General features: G+C 40.4%; 1 protein-coding gene across 4 annotated transcripts in view; it reads left to right on the top strand.

Annotated features, from left to right (window-relative positions):
• YLPM1 (YLP motif containing 1) overlaps positions 1-20,822 on the top strand; it is a 74,887-nt gene that overhangs the window by 32,284 nt on the left and 21,781 nt on the right. For 3 of the 4 annotated variants that reach the window (XR_004431505.1, XM_033187423.1, XM_033187424.1), the window contains exons 5-11: positions 2,846-4,963; positions 8,160-8,280; positions 15,234-15,651; positions 15,764-15,856; positions 16,079-16,268; positions 17,476-17,594; positions 18,462-18,616. Coding sequence is in view for 3 of the 4 variants with exons in the window: in XM_033187423.1 (XP_033043314.1) it covers positions 2,846-4,963; positions 8,160-8,280; positions 15,234-15,651; positions 15,764-15,856; positions 16,079-16,268; positions 17,476-17,594; positions 18,462-18,616 (3,214 nt within the window). In the remaining variant the exon portion in view is untranslated. The remainder of the gene's footprint in view (positions 1-2,845; positions 4,964-8,159; positions 8,281-15,233; positions 15,652-15,763; positions 15,857-16,078; positions 16,269-17,475; positions 17,595-18,461; positions 18,617-20,822) is intronic. The other variant, XM_033187425.1, reaches the window with a different exon arrangement.

Genomic DNA, 20,822 nt, shown 5'->3' with positions numbered 1-20,822 from the left:
TTAGTTGTGCTATTTGCAGTTCTACAAAACCCTTTGCAATTTTCCATGGACTTGAATCTCAGTACATGGGAAATACTAAGAGATGTCCTAGAGGATCTCTTGCATTTCGGACGTACTCCACTTCACCTGTATTGTGTGGTAGTAACCCAGATTCCCCTTGAAGGTTAGGATCAGTCATCCCCAGTGAATACAGTAACCCTCTCTCCATTGCCTCTTGATTTGAAACTTCCGAATAAAGTTGGGGTCTCAACTTCAGGTTAGTGGAATCATTTGTTGTGTCCCCTAGTGGAAGTATTCATCTCTTTGAAACTAGACATTTAGAACAACAAAGCCTAAAGTCACAGGGATAGGAAATAAATATTTTGCCAACACTGAATTTATTAGTCTTCATTGATTTCCCAAAGAAATGAAAGAAAAAACCTCCTAGCACTCATTAAAGGCATGAAAGGCATCACTGTCTACTACTCAGTCATCTAAGCCAGAAACCTTGGAATCATCTTAAATTCTTCTCTTACCCCTATCATTTTATTTCTACTGGTGACAAAATCTTACCAATTCTACCTTATTTTACATCTCTCACTTTTATCCCCTCCTCTGCATTTTCATATCAGTCATTGCCTTAGGCTAGGCATCACCTTCACTTATCCACATTGTAGAGATAATCTTTAAACTTTTTGTTTCTGTCCACTGTTTTTCTGCTAAAGCAATCTTTTAAAAATCAGACTATATTTAGTGGCTCTAAGTGCTTATAAGGTAACACCAAACTCCTTAACCAGCCGAATTAATTTATCTGTTATTATCGAGATCCAAGTCAGATGGCTTTAACAAGTTAGAAGTTTATTCTCTCTTAGGACTTAGATGATGGCTCAGGAATCCAGTTCCTTCAGATTTACCTGATCCTGGATATTTCACCACCATGTCATAACCAGCATGAAAAAGGAAATAGTGAAGAGGAGGATGTGCTCTTTCCTTTAAGGGGACAACCCAGAGGATGTGCAAATCATTTTCACTCTCAGCTCCTTGGCCAAAACTTGGCTGCCAGTTCTAGCTGCAAGAGATATTGAGAGAGTCCCTTGTGTGGAGAGCCTTGTGTCTAGCTGAAAACAGGAGGCCTGTTATTATAGATAAGTGGGGAATGGGTATTGGAAGACCACCAGTAGTCTCTGCCACATGAGGCATACACAGTCTTCTGGAGAGTGATCCTCGCTTACCTCTTTATTTTTTAGTGTGCTGCTTTTCCACACTTCCCTCTTTATCAGCTCTCTTGACTCTGTTTCCCCTTTGCATTAGCCATGCTAAACTATTTGCACTTCCAAACATGCTCTGCTGATACGAGTTTCTCTGCCTTTCCTCATCTTGTTTCCTTAGCTTGAGGTGCCCTTGCCACATACTTTCCTCATCTCCAGCTCATTCTGTCAGCTTTATTTCAGATAATTTGTCTTTCAAGACTCAACATAGGCCGGGTGCGGTGGCTCACGCCTGTAATCCCAGCACTGTGGGAGGCCGAGACGGGCGGATCACGAGGTCAGGAGATCAAGACCATCCTCACTAACACGGTGAAGCCCTGTCTCTACTAAAAATACAAAAATTAGCCGGGCGCGGTGGCGGGCGCCTGTAGTCCCAGCTACACGGGAAGCTGAGGCAGGAGAATGGCGTGAACCTGGGAGGCGGAGCTTGCAGTGAGTGGAGATCGCGCCACCGCACTCCAGCCTGGGCAACAGAGCGAGACTCCGTCTCAAAAAAAAAAAAAAAAAAAGACTCAACATAAGTCTCTCCAGTTCTGTTGTCCTTATTGTATACACATAGACTTGAGACATTACACCTCTTGGTACTTATTTACACTTAGATTATCTTTATATTTGGTTGTAAACTCTTTGAGGGCACAGATGATATTTTATTCTTGTATCTCTTGGATGTAATGTAATGCCTGACAGATAGGGGATGTGTTATCTCTTTACTGGATAAGAAAGTGAGTTCATAGCAAAAATAACTGTGCAGACTTTTTAAAATGTCAGAGCCTACTCTTAAGATAGGGTTGCTGTTTCTTTTTTTTTTTTTTTAACTTTTTTCGATTGAAATGTTAGTGCCAGCTCTAACAATATAATCATCCTGTATTTTCTTGTTTGTCTTTTCATATTTAGTTTTTAGTTACAATTTAATTCCAGAAGTGCTCAGTTATGGAATTTGATAATTTTTTTCTCTTTAAAATGAGTAGCCTTTCCTGTCTCCCAAGGCACAGTATTTATAATTGCTTTTTTTTTTTTTTTTTTGAGACAGAGTCTCGCTCTTGTCACCCAGGCTAGAGTGCAATAGTGTGATCTCAGCTCACTGCAACCTCTGCCTTCTAGGTTCAAGTGATTCTCCTGCCTCAGCCTCTAAAGTAGCTGGGATTACAGGCACCTGCCACCACACCTGGCTAAATTTTTTTTTTTTTTTTTAAAGTAGAGACAGGGTTTCAGCATGTTGGCCAGGCTAGTCTCGAACTCCTGATCTCAGGTGATCCGGCCATCTCTGCCTCCCAGAGTGCTGGGATTATAAGTGTGAGCCACTGTGCCTGGCCTGTAATTGCTTTTTAACTGTTCAGTATATCAGTGACTTGCTGCAGGAGATGTGTTATAAATTAGATAATACTGACATGATTTCCAACACCTGTCCTAAGACCTTCTGAGCACTGCCACCTTAACATACTGGTTCAAAGATACTGGTGACTCAGGATTTATTTAATGACTGAAAAGAGTCATTGTTGTAAACAAATTCTAAGGCAAGAGTGCCTTAAATATTCTTACATGGAGAATTTTTTTTTCTGCTTTACTGTCTTGAGTAATATCTTTTGTTTTACTTGTAGATTTGATGGTCCTCGAAGATTTGAGGATTTAGGGTCAAGGTGTGAAGGACCGAGACCCAAAGGGCCTCGTTTTGAAGGAAATCGCCCCGATGGGCCAAGACCCAGATATGAAGGTCACCCAGCAGAGGGCACTAAAAGCAAATGGGGAATGATTCCCCGGGGGCCAGCATCTCAATTTTATATTACCCCCAGTACATCCCTAAGTCCTCGACAGAGTGGACCACAATGGAAAGGCCCCAAACCAACTTTTGGACAGCAACATCAGCAGCAACCTAAGTCACAAGCAGAACCTCTTTCAGGAAACAAAGAACCATTAGCAGACACCAGTAGTAACCAGCAGAAGAATTTTAAAATGCAATCAGCTGCATTTTCCATTGCTGCAGATGTAAAGGATGTCAAGGCGGCTCAGTCAAATGAGAATCTAAGCGACTCTCAACAGGAGCCACCTAAAAGCGAAGTCTCGGAAGGGCCCGTAGAGCCTTCTAATTGGGACCAGAATGCTCAAAATATGGAGACTCAAATCGACAAAGCCCAAGCTGTTACTCAGCCTGTACCCCTTGCAAATAAGCCTGTACCTGCTCAATCTGCTTTTCCTTCAAAAACAGGGGGGATGGAGGGAGCAGCAGCAGTAGCAACATCATCATTAACAGCAGATAATGATTTTAAACCTATGGGTATTGGTCTACCCCATTCAGAAAACAACCAAGATAAAGGCCTGCCTCGGCCAGATAATAGAGATAATAGATTAGAAGGCAATAGAGGCAGTAGCTCATCTTACAGAGGTCCTGGGCAAAGCAGAATGGAAGACACACGGGATAAAGGTCTAGTAAACAGAGGTCGCGGCCAGGCAATCAGTCGAGGCCCAGGATTGGTCAAGCAGGAAGACTTTCGGGATAAGATGATGGGTAGAAGAGAAGACAGTAGAGAGAAGATGAACAGAGGAGAAGGTAGCCGGGACAGAGGGTTGGTGAGGCCTGGAAGCAGTCGGGAGAAAGTGCCAGGTGGTCTGCAAGGGAACCAGGACAGGAGTGGAGCTGGCAGCCGAGAAAGGGGACCACCTCGGAGGGCTGGCAGTCAGGAGAGAGGACCTCTTCGAAGGGCTGGGAGTAGAGAGAGAGTACCACCCCGAAGAGCTGGGAGCAGGGAGAGAGGACCACCTCGAGGGCCTGGCAGTCGAGAAAGGGGACTGGGAAGGTCAGAGTTTGGTCGTGATAGAGGTCCATTCAGACCAGAACCAGGAGATGGTGGGGAAAAAATGTATCCATACCACCGAGATGAGCCTCCTAGGGCTCCATGGAACCATGGAGAAGAGCGAGGGCATGAAGAGTTTCCATTAGATGGTAGAAATGCTCCAATGGAACGAGAAAGACTCGATGACTGGGATAGAGAGAGATACTGGAGAGAATGTGAACGTGACTATCAAGATGATACACTAGAGCTCTATAACAGAGAGGACAGGTTCTCAGCACCACCATCTCGGTCTCATGATGGAGATAGGCGAGGCCCTTGGTGGGATGATTGGGAGAGAGACCAGGATATGGATGAGGACTACAATAGGGAAATGGACAGGGACGTGGACAGGGATGTGGATCGGATTGGAAGACCCATGGATATGTATGATAGAAATTTGGATAATGAGTGGGACAGAGATTATGGGAGACCACTGGATGAACAAGAATCACAGTTTCGTGAACGGGATATTCCATCTCTTCCACCTTTACCGCCCCTCCCACCTCTTCCACCTTTGGATAGATATCGGGATGATAGATGGAGAGAAGAAAGAAATCGAGACCATGGGTATGATCGAGATTTCCGTGATAGGGGTGAGTTGAGGATTCGAGAGTATCCAGAAAGAGGAGATACATGGCGGGAAAAGCGAGATTATGTTCCTGACAGAATGGACTGGGAAAGAGAACGATTGTCAGACAGATGGTACCCATCTGATGTGGATAGACATTCCCCCATGGCGGAACATATGTCCTCCTCACATCATTCCTCAGAAATGATGGGGTCCGATGCAAGCTTAGACTCTGACCAAGGCCTTGGAGGGGTAATGGTTCTCAGTCAGAGGCAGCATGAAATCATTTTGAAAGCTGCACAAGAACTGAAAATGCTTCGGTAAGTTGACTCCTTCAGATCATTTCTTTTAATAAAAACCACATTCAGACTGCTCTTTTTAAAGTGATATATATTTGAATGGAATCATTTTACTTCAAGTTCTTATCACATACTTTTAATTTATATTTCTGGTCATTCGGTGCATTTTAGGGTTAGGATGGGTATTTAGGAACTGTGTTAATGATAAACTTATGCCCTAAGATGTGAAAATTGACTGCTCTCTTGGCCTTCGTAGATGTGTTGCTGGCATGCCATGCCTGTGCATGTTTCAAGTGTCAAACTTCAACTTTTCATTGCTCTGGATTTCACAGGGTTCATGTGTAACCTTCATTTTTTTCCAGTAAGCAGTTTGTTCTTTGGTATTAGATCTAATAGACTTTCTATTCACTAATCATTGGTATAACTTTGGAAAGTGCTGTATTTTTCTTTGTTGAAGCTAAGAATGGTTTGCTTAGGAGCATCCTCAGATTTGTTTAACTATTGATGCTTTCTTTTGGGGATGTTTTATCTTTCATTTATAACTAAAAGCAGATATTTCTCCTTGAGGATGTTACTTGTTTCTACATAACCAAATGTTTTCTTTGTGAAATGGAAAATAGGATTTCTTGACTTACAATCAACTGTGTATAGGTATCTACATAATTTTCCTCTTTTCCTGTAGTAACATTAATAACAAAAGCTAACATTTACTGCATGCTTACTCCGGGCCACGAACTGTACTAAGTGTGTTGTATATAATAACTCATTTAATCCTTAAACCAGCTGTATCTTGGGATAGGAATTTAGAAGTCAGTGACAGATTGCAAGCTTTTTTAAAGCAATTTTTTTGAGAAAGTCAATTAATGATTAGGTTTTGATAGATTCCAATGTATTATATTTCTTCCATTTTTAAATTCTGGTTTACATTTGTGGATCTTACCAATAAATTATAACTTAAACTTTAGAACTAGGAAAGAAAAATATGGTGAAGAAAAGGTAATGATGAAAGACCAGGTACAGCAGGTTTGTGTGGTCTATAGCTGAGAGGTTTATTTTTTCCAGATTACTCATGAAGAAAATGTGGAAAGCATGCTATAGAATATTTAGGTACTACACTATTCACTTTTAAGTTATAGACACCTTTAATTTTAATTTAACACCTACCATGTAACTGGGCACTTGCTAATAATTGAGTGTATATATTATGTCAGTCTGTCTATCTCAAAGGCCTGCAAAGATAAGGTAGTATTATCCCCACTTCACAAATGACCCTAAAGTTCAAAGAGGTTAAGTTCACTTGGCTAGTAAGTGGCAAACCCGGCCTTTGAACTCAATCTGTGTAAAACTCTAAAACCTGTGTTGTTTATGGAGCATACCAAGCTGATTGGTGGTGGTAGCTGCCAAGGCTTCTTTCTTTTTCCTTTTGAAATTTCTTTTTAATTCATTATTGCTTTGCAATACTGGACAATGCTGGCAATGCTGGACAAAAGGTGCTGCTGCTGCGTCATCCTTTTTTTAAAGCTTTCTAGGCAACATGAACATAATTAAACAATATATAGGGAGTGATGGATAATGTGGTCATAGCCAAATGCAAGTAGTTTATGTTGTGTCAGTGTACAGTCATAAGGAGTATCGTAAGGGATGTGATGATGGGATTTACCTGAGCCGTAAATAATTTTACATACTTGACCCTTACTTTGTGGTCCCTTGTTTGTGAACCCTCATTTGGGTCACTTACTTTAATGTGGGGAGAAAATTATAAAAGGTCTTAAGAAGTTGTAGTGAATTTTACCCATGTTTAAGGTAATCTTACCCATGTTTAAGGCATTGTGAAGAAAAGTAAAAGTATTTTCACCAGAAATTTAAAGAAAAAACTGAAGGGTTATGTAATTATCTTCAGGAATATGAAATGTTGTTTTTAAAGGTATAGACTGACAATTGTTCTTACCGTCTACAGCAGGGGCCATAAATTAAAATGTCCCCAAGAATCAGATAACAAAAATGAGTGAAAGTGGGCCAAGTATAACTCTGTAGAGTATGGTGAAGACTGTGACAGGTTATTTCATCTAACATGGGCAGCTTCTGCTGCACTCAGCTGAATCGTTGGCATGTGGGAATGTACGCCTAGTGTTACCATATCTCTTTAAGATTTGAATTTATATATGAAAAATTTTGCTTTGTAAATATGACAGCTAATTCAAATTTAAAAAACTGATGTGAAAGCCACCTTTTAAAAACATTTTTGCCGGGCACGGTGGCTCAAGCCTGTAATCCCAGCACTTTGGGAGGCCGAGACGGGCGGATCACGAGGTCAGGAGATCGAGACCATCCTGGCTAACATGGTGAAACCCCGTCTCTACTAAAAATACAAAAAAAACTAGCCGGGCGTGGTGGCGGGCGCCTGTAGTCCCAGCTACTCGGGAGGCTGAGGCAGGAGAATGGCGTGAACCCGGGAGGCGGAGCTTGCAGTGAGCTGCACTCCAGCCCGGGCGACAGAGCGAGACTCCGTCTCAAAAAAAAAAAAAAAAAAAACATTTTTAGGCCATATTTGGCCCATGGGCCACCATTTTGCAACCTCTGGTCTAAAGAGTTGAAAAAAATAAGCCGGGCGTGGTGGCTCACACCTGTAATCCCAGCACTTTGGGAGGCTGAGGCAGGCAGGTCACGAGGCCAGGAGTTTGAGACCAGCCTGGCCAATATGGTGAAACCCCGTCTCTACTAAAAATATGTAAAAAATTAGCCAGGCGCGGTGATGCGTGCCTGTAGTCCCAGCTACTCGGGAGGCTGAGGCCCGAGAATCACTTGAACCCGGGAGGCGGAGCTTGCAGTGAGCCACGATCGTGTCATTGCACTCCAGCCCAGGCGACAGAGCGAGACTCGTCTCAAAAAAAAAAAAAAAAAGAGAGCTTTTGGTTGGATCAAAGAAAAACAAAACAAGTGGATGAGATAGTAGAAAACTACTGAGGCAGGTTGTGGAATCTGTTCTCGAATATCTTCAATAATTTATAATTAATTATTTATATGTCTTAAATGACTGATGAGTTAGCTACATAAAAGCAAAAGAGGGTAATCCCAGAGCTGCCCAGTGTATGGCCACTGTGGAGAATTTTAGGACAAGGTTTTTTAGGTCTCTTCTTTTTAATTAAATATTAATTGTAGTCACTTAGGAATGGAATAAGCATGCTTTATGGACTATGCCAATTTTATTTGTTTGCAGGGAACAGAAAGAACAGCTTCAAAAGATGAAAGACTTTGGGTCTGAGCCACAGATGGCTGACCATCTACCACCTCAGGAATCAAGATTGCAGAATACATCTTCAAGACCTGGAATGTATCCGGTATGGGAGAATGTGTGCTCAGAAAATGAAATGGTTTCTACTTTGTATGTTTCTATGTCTGATTTTTTAAAAAATTGAATAAATACAGGTTTCCTCTATAAAATGTAAATTTTGGAAACTTAAAAGTTAATGGTAATTGAACTTTAAACACCTTAAAAGCATGTTCAAAAGAGCTTTTGGTTGGATTAAAGAAAAACAAAACAAGTAGATGAGATAGTAGAAAACTACTGAGGCAGGTTGTGGAATCTGTTCTCGAATATCTTCAATAATTTATAATTAATTATTTATATGTCTTAAATGACTGATGAGTTAGCTACATAAAAGCAAAAGAGGGTAATCCCAGGGAGCAGAGATGCTCCTTTTCCCCAGATTTTGATAAGTATACCAAGTACACCTGAACTACATAGCTTCTGTTCACAAAATGGTAGAATTTTCCTAATAATTTTTTATGTTAAAATAGTCCTGTTGGCTGAACATAGTGGCTTACGCCTGTAATTCTAGCACTTTGGGAGGCTAAGGCGAGAGGATTGCTTGAGCCCAGGAGTTTGACACCAGCCTGCGCAAGATGGTGAGACCCCCATCTCTACCAAAAAAAAAAAAAAAGTCCTGTTTTCCATCTAGGCAGAGCTGGATGTGGGCCTCCTGATGCTTCCTACCTCTTCAGGCTGCTAGTCCTCCAGATGGGGAAATATCATCGCCCAGTACATTCGGAACTGTTCAGGCAGTATGAAAAGGGGTGTTTATGTTAAAGACTTCAGTAATTAAGTTCTCCTTTTTTTTCCAAGAGCATGCCAGAACTCCTTTTGTTTTTATTATTTTACCTTTAAACCAGTAATGGGCTTTTCAAATGTTTTAAATGTTATCTTGCAAGTAGTTTTATGACAGCATAATGGAGAAAAGAGCTCTATTGAACTTCTGTTGAACCATTTCATCAAATTAACACTTTTCATTTCTCAGTGTTCCCTTCCATCCTGGTCTAATACTTAACAGTAAGACATAGTTGTTGACATCAGCGACCACCATAGTGTTGTTGACTCCCCAGACTGGATCTCCTGATCTTTGTATGCATCTACCTGTCTGCAGGGTTTCTGTCTGTGGATGTGACTCCTGTCAAATGCAGCATGTTCAAAATGGGGCTCATTATACCCCATTAAATTGTCTTTTCTCACTATCACCTAGTCATGCTAACTTGAAACCTGAAAATCTTGCCCATGTCCTACCCTGCCATAACCATTCTGCTGATTGATTTTACCTCCTGTGAATCAAATTCTCAAGTATAATTACACCCATTTTAAGCCTATAGTTCGAGTTTTTGACAGATGTATACCAAAAGATAAAAAAATTCTCGGCCAAGCGTGGTGGCTCATACCTGTAATCCCAGCACTTTGGGAGGCCAAGGCAAGTGGATCACCTGAGGTCGGGAGTTTGAAACCAGCCTGACCAACATGGAGAAACCCTGGCTCTACTAAAAATACAAAATTAGCCAGGCGTGATGGTGCATGCCTGTAATCCCATCTACTTGGGAGGCCCAGACAGGAGAATCACTTGAACTTGGGACATGGAGATTGCAGTGAGCCGACATTGCGCCATTGCACTCCAGCCTGGGCAATGAGCAAAACTCCATCTCAAAAAAAAAAAAAAAGTTGTCATCACCCTAAACAGTTCATGCCCTTTTGTAGTTGAGACTACCCCTACACTCCACTTCAGGCAGCATTGATGTGATTTATGGCCAGATGGACATTTTAAAACATCTCACCATGTGGCTACCTGGCTTTAAAACTCTTCAATGTTCTCCCATGCCTTCAGGATGAAATTTAGAATCTCTTGCATGACTTTCTTGTTCTTCCTAAGCTGGCTTGACCTCTGCTGACCATTGCTTGCTACTCCACTCTCTGATGCTTCATTTTCCCTCCACATAGAGCTAGTTAACAATTTTGTGACTGTGCTAGATTCTTTTACTCCTTCATTCCTTTGTGTATGCATGTTGTTCTCTAAGCCTAGAGTCTTTTCTTTGCCTTCCCATCCCCTCCTGCAACTGACTAATGCTTGTTTATCTTTTAGAACTCAGCTCTAGTATCTTCTCTTCCACCTATGTAAGGCAGTTACCCTCATACATACCCTGTAACATCTTGTACTAGTCTCTGTTGTCATCTTCATCATGTTGCATTTTGATTGTCTGTTTTCTTGTCTGTCTTTCCTTCTAAATTGAGTCCATAAGATAAGAACTATATCTTTCATCTTTGCATGTCTTAGTAAATAGTAGAAACGCCAGATTGTACATACACATTTCTGCTTTATTTGCTTAACAAATCATAATCATCTTTGCATATTGTTATATGCTATATTATTTTTTGATTTACAGTAATTTATTGAATTAATTCAATTTCTGTTTGAATTTGTTTCTAATCTTTCAGTGTTCTCTTAATATTACCCTAATGAATGTCTTTGTATTGGGTTCTTATTTTAGATAACTCCTTTTCTTTTTTTTTTTTTTTGAGACGGAGTCTCACTCTGTTGCCCAGGCTGGAGTGCAATGGCATGATTTCAGCTCACTGAAGCCTCCGCCCCCTGGGTTCAAGCGATTCTCCTGCCCTGGCTTCCAAGTAGCTGGGATTACTGGCGCCTGCCACCACGCCCGGCTAAATTTTTTGTAATTTTAGTAGAGACAGGGTTTTACCATTTGGCCAGGCTGGTCTTGAACTCCTGACCTCACGTAATCCACCTGCCTCGGCCTCCGAAAGTGCTGGGATTACAGGCATGAGCCACCGCACCCAGCAGATAACTTCTTAGGAGTAAGTTTTATGTTTTTGTTTTGTCTCTTTTTTTTTTTTTTTTGCTCTGTTGCCTGGGAAGCTGGAATACAGTGGTACAGTCATAGCTCACTGGAGCCTCAAACTCCTGGGCTCAAGTGACTTTCCCACCTCAGCCTCCTGAGTAACTGGGACTACAGGCACACACCACTATGCCTGGCTAATTAACAAAAAAAAATTTGTTAGTAGGGACAGTGTCTCACATTGTTGCCCAGGCTGGTCTTGAACTCTTGGACTTAAGTGATCCTCACACCTTGGCTTCCCAAAGTGCTGGGATTACAGGTATGAGCCCCTGCACCCAGCCAACAGTGGTTTTAAAGTCCCAAAGTGGTATACTTCGGTCAAAAAATAAGCATACTTTTTTTTTTTTTTTGAAACCGAGTGTAGTCTGTCACCCAGGCTGGAGTATAGTGGCGCAATCTCAGCTCACTGCAATATCTACCTCCCGGGTTCAAGTGATTCTCCTGCCTCATCCTCCTGAGTAGCTGGGATTGCAGGTGCCCAGCACCATGCCTGGCTAAATTTTTTGTATTTTTAGTAGAGGCAGGGGTTTCACCATATTGGCTAGGCTGGTTTCAAACTCCTGACCTCAGCTGATCCACCTGCCTCAGCCTCCCAAAGTGCTAGGATTACAGGCATGAGCCACCACACCTGGCCCAGAATAAGCATACTTTTTAAATGATTCCTGTCACATAGCCAAACAGCTGTCTATAATAGTTGTATAATGGCCACACGCGGTGGGTCATGCCTGCAATGCCAGCACTTTGGGAAGCTAAGGCGGGTGGATGACGTGAGGTCTGGACTTCCAGACCAGCCTGGCCAACATGGTGAAACCCTGTCTCTACTAAAAATACAAAAATTAGCCAGGCTTGGTGGCATGTGCCTATAATCCTAGTTACTCATGAGATTGAGGCAGGAGAATCACTTGAACCTGGGAGACTCTATCTTAGGTGCATCACCTGAGGTCAGGAGTTCAAGACCAGCTTGACCAACATGGTGAAACCTCGTCTCTGCTAAAAATACAAAAATTAGCCAGGCATGGTGGTGCGCGCCTGTAATCCCAGCTACTAGGGAGACTGAGGCAGGAGAATTGCTTGAACCTGAGAGGCAGAGGTTGCAGATAGTGCCACTGTACTCCAGCCTGGGCAACAAGAGTGAGCCTCTGTCTCAAAAACCATATAAATAAATAAATGAAAAAAAATAGTTGCATAACATCTATACTATAGCCTCGTAAGCATTAGCTACTTCATATTTTTGGTATATTTAATAATTTTAATACAGCATTTTTGGTTACTATTGAACATGAATATTTTCCATATTTGTTAATTATACTTTCCTCTTACAGAAATTCTATTCATGTCCTTCACCCATTTATCTGTTTGAGTCAGGTTTTTTTTTTTAATTAACTCATTATCCTTAATATAATATAAATATTAACCCTTTCTCATATCAACAATACTTTTAAAAAATGTATCTTTTACTCTCACTATATAGAATGAAGGAAGCACTTTTTAAAAAATTTGTAAGTATACTTCTATGACATCTTAAGATATTTAAAACTTGTCTTGATAGATATGCCCAGACAGAATAGTTTCATCCTATATTGGCATTTTCTTAAAATTTACCATGCCATGCTTTAATTAAAAGTTTACCTTTAGGTAATAGCCATTTGTATTTAACTGTAGCCAGTAGTTACCTCCAGTCAGTAATGTTCCTTCCATATTAGTCAACTCCATTTTATTATTCAGAAGATTTATTTTTAAAGTACTGCCTATGTATGGGCAAATATATAAATAATGTATATTGTGAGCTCTCCAGGGTCTAAAATAGCTGTCAATAAAGAAAAAACATCCTAGAATAACAGAGAAGTGAAAAACCAAACCAAAACAAAAAAACAAAAACAAAACAAAACAAAAAACCAAACCAGCCAGACACAGTGAACTAAGAAATGGGAAATAAGTGTTTGAATCATACTTACGAAGATTAAAATAGAGACTAGGCGTGGTGGCTCACACCTGTAATCCCAGCGCTTTGGGAGGCTGAGGCAAGAAGATTACTTGAGGTCTAGAGTTAAAGACCAGCCTGGGCAACATAGCAAGACCCCATCTTTACCAAAGAAAGAATAAAAATAAAATGTATGTGGCAACTGGGTTTCAGTATTGAGTGGATAGGACCTATCTGCTAAGAAGTTCCGCCATCTCTGTCGTAGACGTTTCTGATGGCACCTGGTGGTGCTTTGGGAAAACAAATGTAAGCAGGGCACACAACAGTGGCACTCCTTAGATTACTAGATGTTCATTTAGTTTATTTTGTTGTTTCATAGTACTCATGTTCTCTGTTGGTCTCAGCTTTACCACAGACTACTATTGTCAACCAGATAAGGAACAGAAGTGTGGAGGCTATCTAGGATTTCTCTCACTGAAAATTTACTGTTTTTGTGGAGGAGATAGTTCTCTAGAGTAGGAAGATAGTTCTTATTTATTTATTCATTTCTCTCCTTCCTGCACACTGAGAGTAGGGAGATAGTTCTTAACCAAGGGGTATAAATCAGAATTATTCATGGAGGGTTTTTTTTTTTTTTTTTCCGAGACGGAGTCTTGCTCTGTCACCCAGGCTGGAGTGCAGTGGCCGGATCTCAGCTCACTGCAAGCTCCGCCTCCCGGGTTTACGCCATTCTCCTACCTCAGCCTCCCGAGTAGCTAGGACTACAGGCGCCGCCACCTCGCCCGGCTAATTTTTTGTATTTTTAGTAGAGATGAGGTTTCACTGTGTTAGCCAGGATGATCTTGATCTCCTGACCTCGTGATGTGCCCGTCTCGGCCTCCCAAAGTGCTGGGATTACAGGCTTGAGCCACCGTGCCCGGCCTATTTTTTTTAATTTTAAATTACTGGTGGGACCCCACCTACAGAAGTTCTGTAGTTTTGGTAGTGACCTGGGACATTTGAATCGTACGTGGCTACCACCCTAATTTGAAGTATGGAAATTTTAGAACATTTTCATTACCCCTGTAAGATCACTGCACCAGTTTACAGTTAGTTAATCCTCATTCCTGCCCTAGTCCCAGCACTTTCTGTCTATATAGATTTGCCTTTCTGGGCATTTCATATAAATGAACTATATAATATATAGTCTTTCGTGTCTGTCTTCTTTTCAAAGTTTATCCATGTTGTAACATGACTCAGTACTTCATTTCTTTTTACTGCTTTTTAAATTTCTTTTTATTTGTAACCTGTTGCATGAATATACCACATTTTGTTTAACCATTCACCGTTTATGGACATTAGGGTTGTTGAATAGTATGGCTATGAATATTTGTGTGCAAGTCTTTGGATGGACATATGTTTTTATTTTTCTTGGATAGATACCTAGAAATGAAATTGCTGAGCCATGTGATAAATTTACGTTTGGCCAGGTGTGGTGGCTCATGCCTGTAATCCCAGCATTTTGGGAGGCTGAAGTGGGTGGATCGCCTGAGGTCAGGAGTTCGAGACCAGCCTGGCCAACATAGTGAAACCCTGTCTCTACTAAAAGCACAAAAAATTAGCTGGGCTGGTATCGGGTGTCTACAGGCCCTCTCAGTTACTCAGGAGGCTGAGGCAGGAGAATCACTTGAACCTGGGAGGCAGAGGTTGCAGTGAGCCAAGATTGCACCATTCCACTCCAGCCTGGGCAACAAGAGTGAAATTCCATCTCAAAAAAAAAAAAAAAAGTTTGACTTTTTGAGGGAAATTGGCATTTTCTATAGTGGCACCATTTATTCCCACTAGCAATCTAAAAAGGTTTTTCTTTCCTATATCCTTGCCATCATTTGTTTTTGTCTCTCTTATTAATTATAGCCATTCCAGTGCGTATGAAAATGGTATCTCATTGGGATTTTAATTTGCGTTTCCCTAATTACTAATGATGTTGAGCATCTTTTCATGTGCTCATTGGGCATTTATAAGGTTTGACTATGTTTTCTCCCTTTCTGTGGCTTGTCCTCATTTTTTTTTTTTTGATGGTATGTTTTGAAGCACGAAATTTTGAATGAGTCCAAGGTGTTAACTTTTTTCTTATAAATTGAGAACCAGATTTTAATTTCCACTGATCTGTAAAAACATAGTGGTGTGCTTGTTTGCTAATCTGTTTATTCTATTCTCTAGCCTCCAGGATCCTATAGACCTCCCCCTCCTATGGGCAAACCACCAGGTTCAATTGTAAGACCCTCTGCTCCACCAGCAAGATCATCTGTTCCTGTGACCAGGCCACCTGTCCCAATACCACCACCTCCACCTCCTCCCCCTCTACCTCCTCCTCCTCCAGTGATAAAGCCACAAACATCAGCTGTAGAACAGGAACGATGGGATGAAGATTCTTTCTACGGGCTCTGGGATACAAATGATGAACAAGGACTGAATTCAGAATTTAAGTCAGAAACTGCAGCAATTCCATCTGCTCCAGTATTACCACCCCCACCTATTCACTCTTCCATTCCCCCTCCTGGCCCAGTGCCTATGGGTATGCCACCAATGTCCAAGCCACCACCAGTGCAACAGACTGTTGATTATGGCCATGGCCGAGGTGAGTAGTGATAGTGAACTTGTATTTGGGATTCTACAGGAATTGTTAGCTTCAGCTTTAGCTTTCTCAAGCTTCACTCTTACAGTGCTTTATCTCTGATTTTGTTTACCAGATATATCCACTAATAAAGTTGAACAGATACCTTATGGAGAAAGAATAACTCTGCGCCCAGATCCACTACCTGAAAGATCAACTTTTGAGACAGGTAGGATTCCCAGAGAGGTCAGTATTTTTAAACATTTTAAGGCCTAATTATCACATTATTTTCCTTTTGATGAGATTATCTGAGCCTTCATTTAATATAGCTAAAAGATTCTTAAGTTGAATTTAGGGCAAAAATTTATACCAGCTCTGAAGTTAGATTTATACTTTTCTGCTTTTATTTCATAAAAGGGATATAGTTATTTTGTACTAATTGTTTTTATAGAGCATGCAGGCCAGCGTGATCGTTATGATAGAGATCGTGAGCCTTATTTTGATCGCCAAAGTAATGTCATAACAGATCATCGAGATTTTAAAAGGGATCGTGAGACACATAGAGATCGAGACCGGGATCGTGGTGTTATTGACTATGACCGGGATCGATTTGACAGAGAACGCCGACCCCGAGATGATAGGTATGCTATAAAATAATCTTTGCTAGGTGTGCAAATTACTATATACTTAACAGTAAAAGTTTAAGAAAAATTTAGTAACATATTTTTCTCATGCATGTGTATATGTAATTTGGAGGGGGAAGAACAATTCTGGACCAGTTTTCAGGAAAGTATGTCCTTGACTTGGTAGCTTGAATTCCAAAGGAATGGAAATGGTATTGTCAATAAAGGTGCAGTCATACTCAGTGGGCAAGCAATTTATTTTTGCAATTCATGAGCTTTTTATTTATTATTGTTGTTATTATTATTATTATTATTATACCTAAGGACATTCTGGTGGGCATTCTGGCAGCCAGCCAAGGAGAAGGGAAAGGGGGACAAGCCCATGAGCTATTTATTTATTTATTTATTACTATTTTGTATGGAGACGGGGTCTCTCTCAGTCTGTCACCCAGGCTGGAATGCAGTGGTGCAGTCTCAGCCCACTGTAGCCTCTACCTCCTGGGCTCAAGTGATCTTCCCACCTCAGTCTCCTGAGTACCTGGGGCCACAAGCATGTACCACCATGCCTGGCTGATTTTTGTGTGTGTGTGTGTGTGTGTGTGTGTGTGTATTTTTGGTGAAGATGTGGTTTCACCATGTTGCCCAGGCTGGTCTCAAACTCCTGAGCTCAAGTGATCCACCTGCCTTGGCCTTCCAAAGTGCTGGGATTATAGGCGTGAGCCATCATGTCCAACTTTCCCATGAACTTTTTAGATATATGTATATACAGTAAATCTAAATGAAAAAGCGAAGTCAAAATGTAAATATTAGCCGGGTGCAGTGGCTAACGTATGTAATCCTAGCACTTTGGGAGGCCAAGGCAGGTGGATCTCTTGAGCTCAGGAGTTCGAGACCAGCCTGGCCAACATGGCAAAACCCCATCTCTACAAAAATAACAAAAGTTGGCCGGGTGTGGTTGTGTGTGCCCATAGTCCCAGCTATTCAGGAGGCTGAGATGGGAGGATTGCTTGCACACTGGAGATCAAGGCTGCAGTGAGCGGAGATCATGCCACTACATTTCAGCCTGGTTGACAAAGCAACACCCCCATCTCAAAAAAAAAGTAAACGTTGACTGTGTGGAGTACCTGCCTATAGAGAAAATTGGGCAGATAATGCTGTTGCATTATAAAGCGGAGACCTCCAAATATTTTTTATTTGCTGAAGCACTTCCTATTACACCTTCTAGAGCTCAGTCATATCGAGACAAAAAAGACCATTCCTCTTCCAGAAGAGGGGGTTTTGATAGACCATCCTATGACCGGAAGTCTGACCGACCAGTCTATGAAGGACCATCCATGTTTGGAGGTAGAGTGATGCCTTATTAACTACAAGGATGTTGAGAATGTAAAGTATCGGAGATGCTATGGATTTAAGCTTTTAGAGTAAAATGTATTCACAGATTTCTTAGAGGTGGTGGCATTGTCATAAAAAATAGCAATATAATTAATGAAATAAAACATGTTTATTTTTGAAACAAAGTAGAAACAACATTACTAATAATCTCACTACCTACAATACTATAGCTCTTATAATTTTGTAGATTTTCTCTCATTCTTTACAGACATATTTTTGAAGTTGTAATCGAAGTATAATAATACAGTTTGTCATGATTGTTCTGATTTATATTGCACCATACACATTTTTGATATGTAAACCTATTTTATTAATGGCTCTGTGACATTCCATTGAGTGGATAAAATATAAGACCAAGAACCTTATTGTTAGGTATTTAGGTTGCTTTTAGTTTTTCACTGCTATGATTTATACTTAAACTAGAAACTCATACCTGTGTATAGGAACACACTCTCCTAAGATGGTATAACTCTTATTCTTAAAACCATAAAGCAGAAGTTACAGAACTTAGGACTGTCCAGCAAAGCATTTATTATTCTTCCATGTCCTGTTGCTTAGCTTTCCTACATTTAATACAAATAAGGATGAATTCAGTGTTTTGCAGAACATTCTATTTGCCTGAAATCATACTTAAATCTTCTCATTTTCTTGACTTCAGTAGATTTTACATTACCTTAAATTTTCTCTAATTAAAGTTAAAAGTGGCCCCAAAATCACTGGGCTTGGTTTGAATTATATTACCTTAGGTGTGTGGGGAGAGTTGAATTTCAAAATAATTACTATACAAATAGTAATTTTGTTCAACTGCTGGAATCCTAGGAGAACGTAGGACTTATCCTGAGGAGCGAATGCCTCTGCCAGCTCCTTCACTGAGCCACCAGCCACCTCCAGCTCCACGGGTCGAGAAGAAGCCTGAATCAAAGAATGTGGATGATATTTTGAAACCACCGGGCCGGGAGAGCAGACCTGAGAGAGTGAGTCCTATGAAGTTGATTCATCTTCATGCAAACCAGAAGATAAGAGATCTTGTTAATATCCTGAAATGAATTTCTTTACTTTTCTGCAACACAGTAATAATATCAGGTTCAAGGCATTTTACTATCTCTAAATCACCATATAATCTCATAAATGGCCTTCACTATAGAATCTTCAAGAATTTATCACTAAAGTACTTGACAAAAAACATGTTGAATTTTAAAACATATTCATGAGACCTCAATTAATTGCACGTTGAAGAGAGGAAAAGTGGATTTGGTTTTACGGTATGTGGAATAGAAAGGGAGAATTAGGAGACTTGATTAGCTTAGGCTTAATTTCCTAGTGACCTCCAAATGTGTGCATTCTTTTAAATTTGTCCTGTATTACAGAATAGTTAGACTGATTCCATTTGAATTAACTGGTACTGGAGATTTCAGCCAGATATTTCCATTCCATATATACAGAATTAATAGATTCCTGTTTTAAAGTCTTTTTGCCTACTATTAATATACAGCTACTCAGCCTTTCCTGTGGTTGCTGTTTGCGTGATAAATCTTTTACCATTTCCTTACTTTCATTCTGTTTGTGTCTTTTAATGTAAAGTGTGTCTCCTGTAGTATGCCTATGGTTGGATCTTTTTTTTTTTCCAGTCAGGTTCCGTTTATTTCTGACATTTTTTCACCATCCCTGCAAGGGTAACTCCCTAATCACTCTAGAAATTCAGATTCCTATTTCTGACTCTAGGATACAACGGATCATGTTTTTTAATACAGTCTGACAATCTCTGCCTTTTGGTTGGATTGTTTAATACATTCACATTTATTTATTTATTTTTTAATTATGGATTCAGGATACATGTGCAGGTTCATTACACGGGTATTTTGTGTAATGCTGGAGTTTGGGGTTCTTTTTTTTTTTTTTTGAGACAGAGTCTTGCTCTGTCGCCTAGGCTGGAGTGTAGTGGCCAGATCTCAGCTCACTGCAAGCTCCGCCTCCTGGGTTTACACCATTCTCCTGCCTCAGCCTCCCGAGTAGCTGGGACTACAGGCGCCTGCCACCTTGCCCGGCTAGTTTTTTGTATTTTTTAGTAGAGACGGGGTTTCACCGTGTTAGCCAGGATGGTCTTGATCTCCTGACCTCGTCATCTGCCCGTCTCGGCCTCCCAAAGTGCTGGGATTACAGGCTTGAGCCACTGCGCCTGGCCTGGAGTTTGGGTTTCTAAAGAGCCTGTCACCCAAGTAGTGAACATAGTACCCTGTTGTAAAGTTATTATTGATGGCTTAATTTCATTTTGGGATTGTTTATTGCAAATATATGGAAATATGGTTTATTCTTGATTATTCATCTTGTATCCTGCAATACCACTGAATTCATTTATTACTTTTAGTAGATTTTTAGTGGATTCTTAAGGTTTTCTACATGTAAGATCATGGCATCTGCAAATATACTTTTACGTCTTTCTTTCTCAATTGAATGCCTTTTATTTATTGCCTAATTGCCCTGGCTAGAACCTCCAGTGCAGTGTTGAATAAACATGGCAAGAGTAGACATTCTTGTCCTGTTTCTGATCTTACAGAGAAAACATACAATCTTTCACCATTAGTGTGGAATTTTTTTGTAGATGTGCTTTATTAGGTTGAGAAAGTTCCCTTCTATTCCTAGTTTGTGGAATGTTTTTATCATAAGAGGATATTGGATTTGTTGAATGCTTTTTTTGTGTCAGTTGAGATGATCATGTGATTTTGGTTTTTAGCCTGTTGATATGATGTGTTACATTAATTGATTTCATACGTTAACTTGCATTCCTGGGATAAATCCCACTTGGTCATGGTGTGTAATAATTTTTATATGTTGCTGGATTCAGCTTGCTAATATGTTGTTGAGGATTTTTTTTATCCATATTCATAGGAGATATTGTAGTTTTCTTGTCTGTATGTGGTTTGGTGGAATGCTGGCCTCATAAAGTAAGTTAGAAATTATTCCTTCGTATTCTATGTTTTTGAAGACTTTGTGAAGAGTTGGTATTTAAATGTTTGGTGAATTCAGTGATGAAGTCATCCAGGCTTGGGCTTTTCTTTGTGGGTAGTTTTTTAAAATTACTGTCTTAGATTCTTCACTTGTTATAGGTCTATTCAGATTGTTTATTTGTTCTTGAGTAAATTTTAGTAGTCTACGTCTTTCCAGGAATTTGTCTGTTTCACC

Source organism: Trachypithecus francoisi, unplaced genomic scaffold (assembly GCF_009764315.1).
Source record: "Trachypithecus francoisi isolate TF-2019V2 unplaced genomic scaffold, Tfra_2.0 Lachesis_group3, whole genome shotgun sequence".
NCBI classification, from domain to species: domain Eukaryota; kingdom Metazoa; phylum Chordata; class Mammalia; order Primates; family Cercopithecidae; genus Trachypithecus; species Trachypithecus francoisi.
This window is presented reverse-complemented; position numbering and strand designations above follow the sequence as displayed.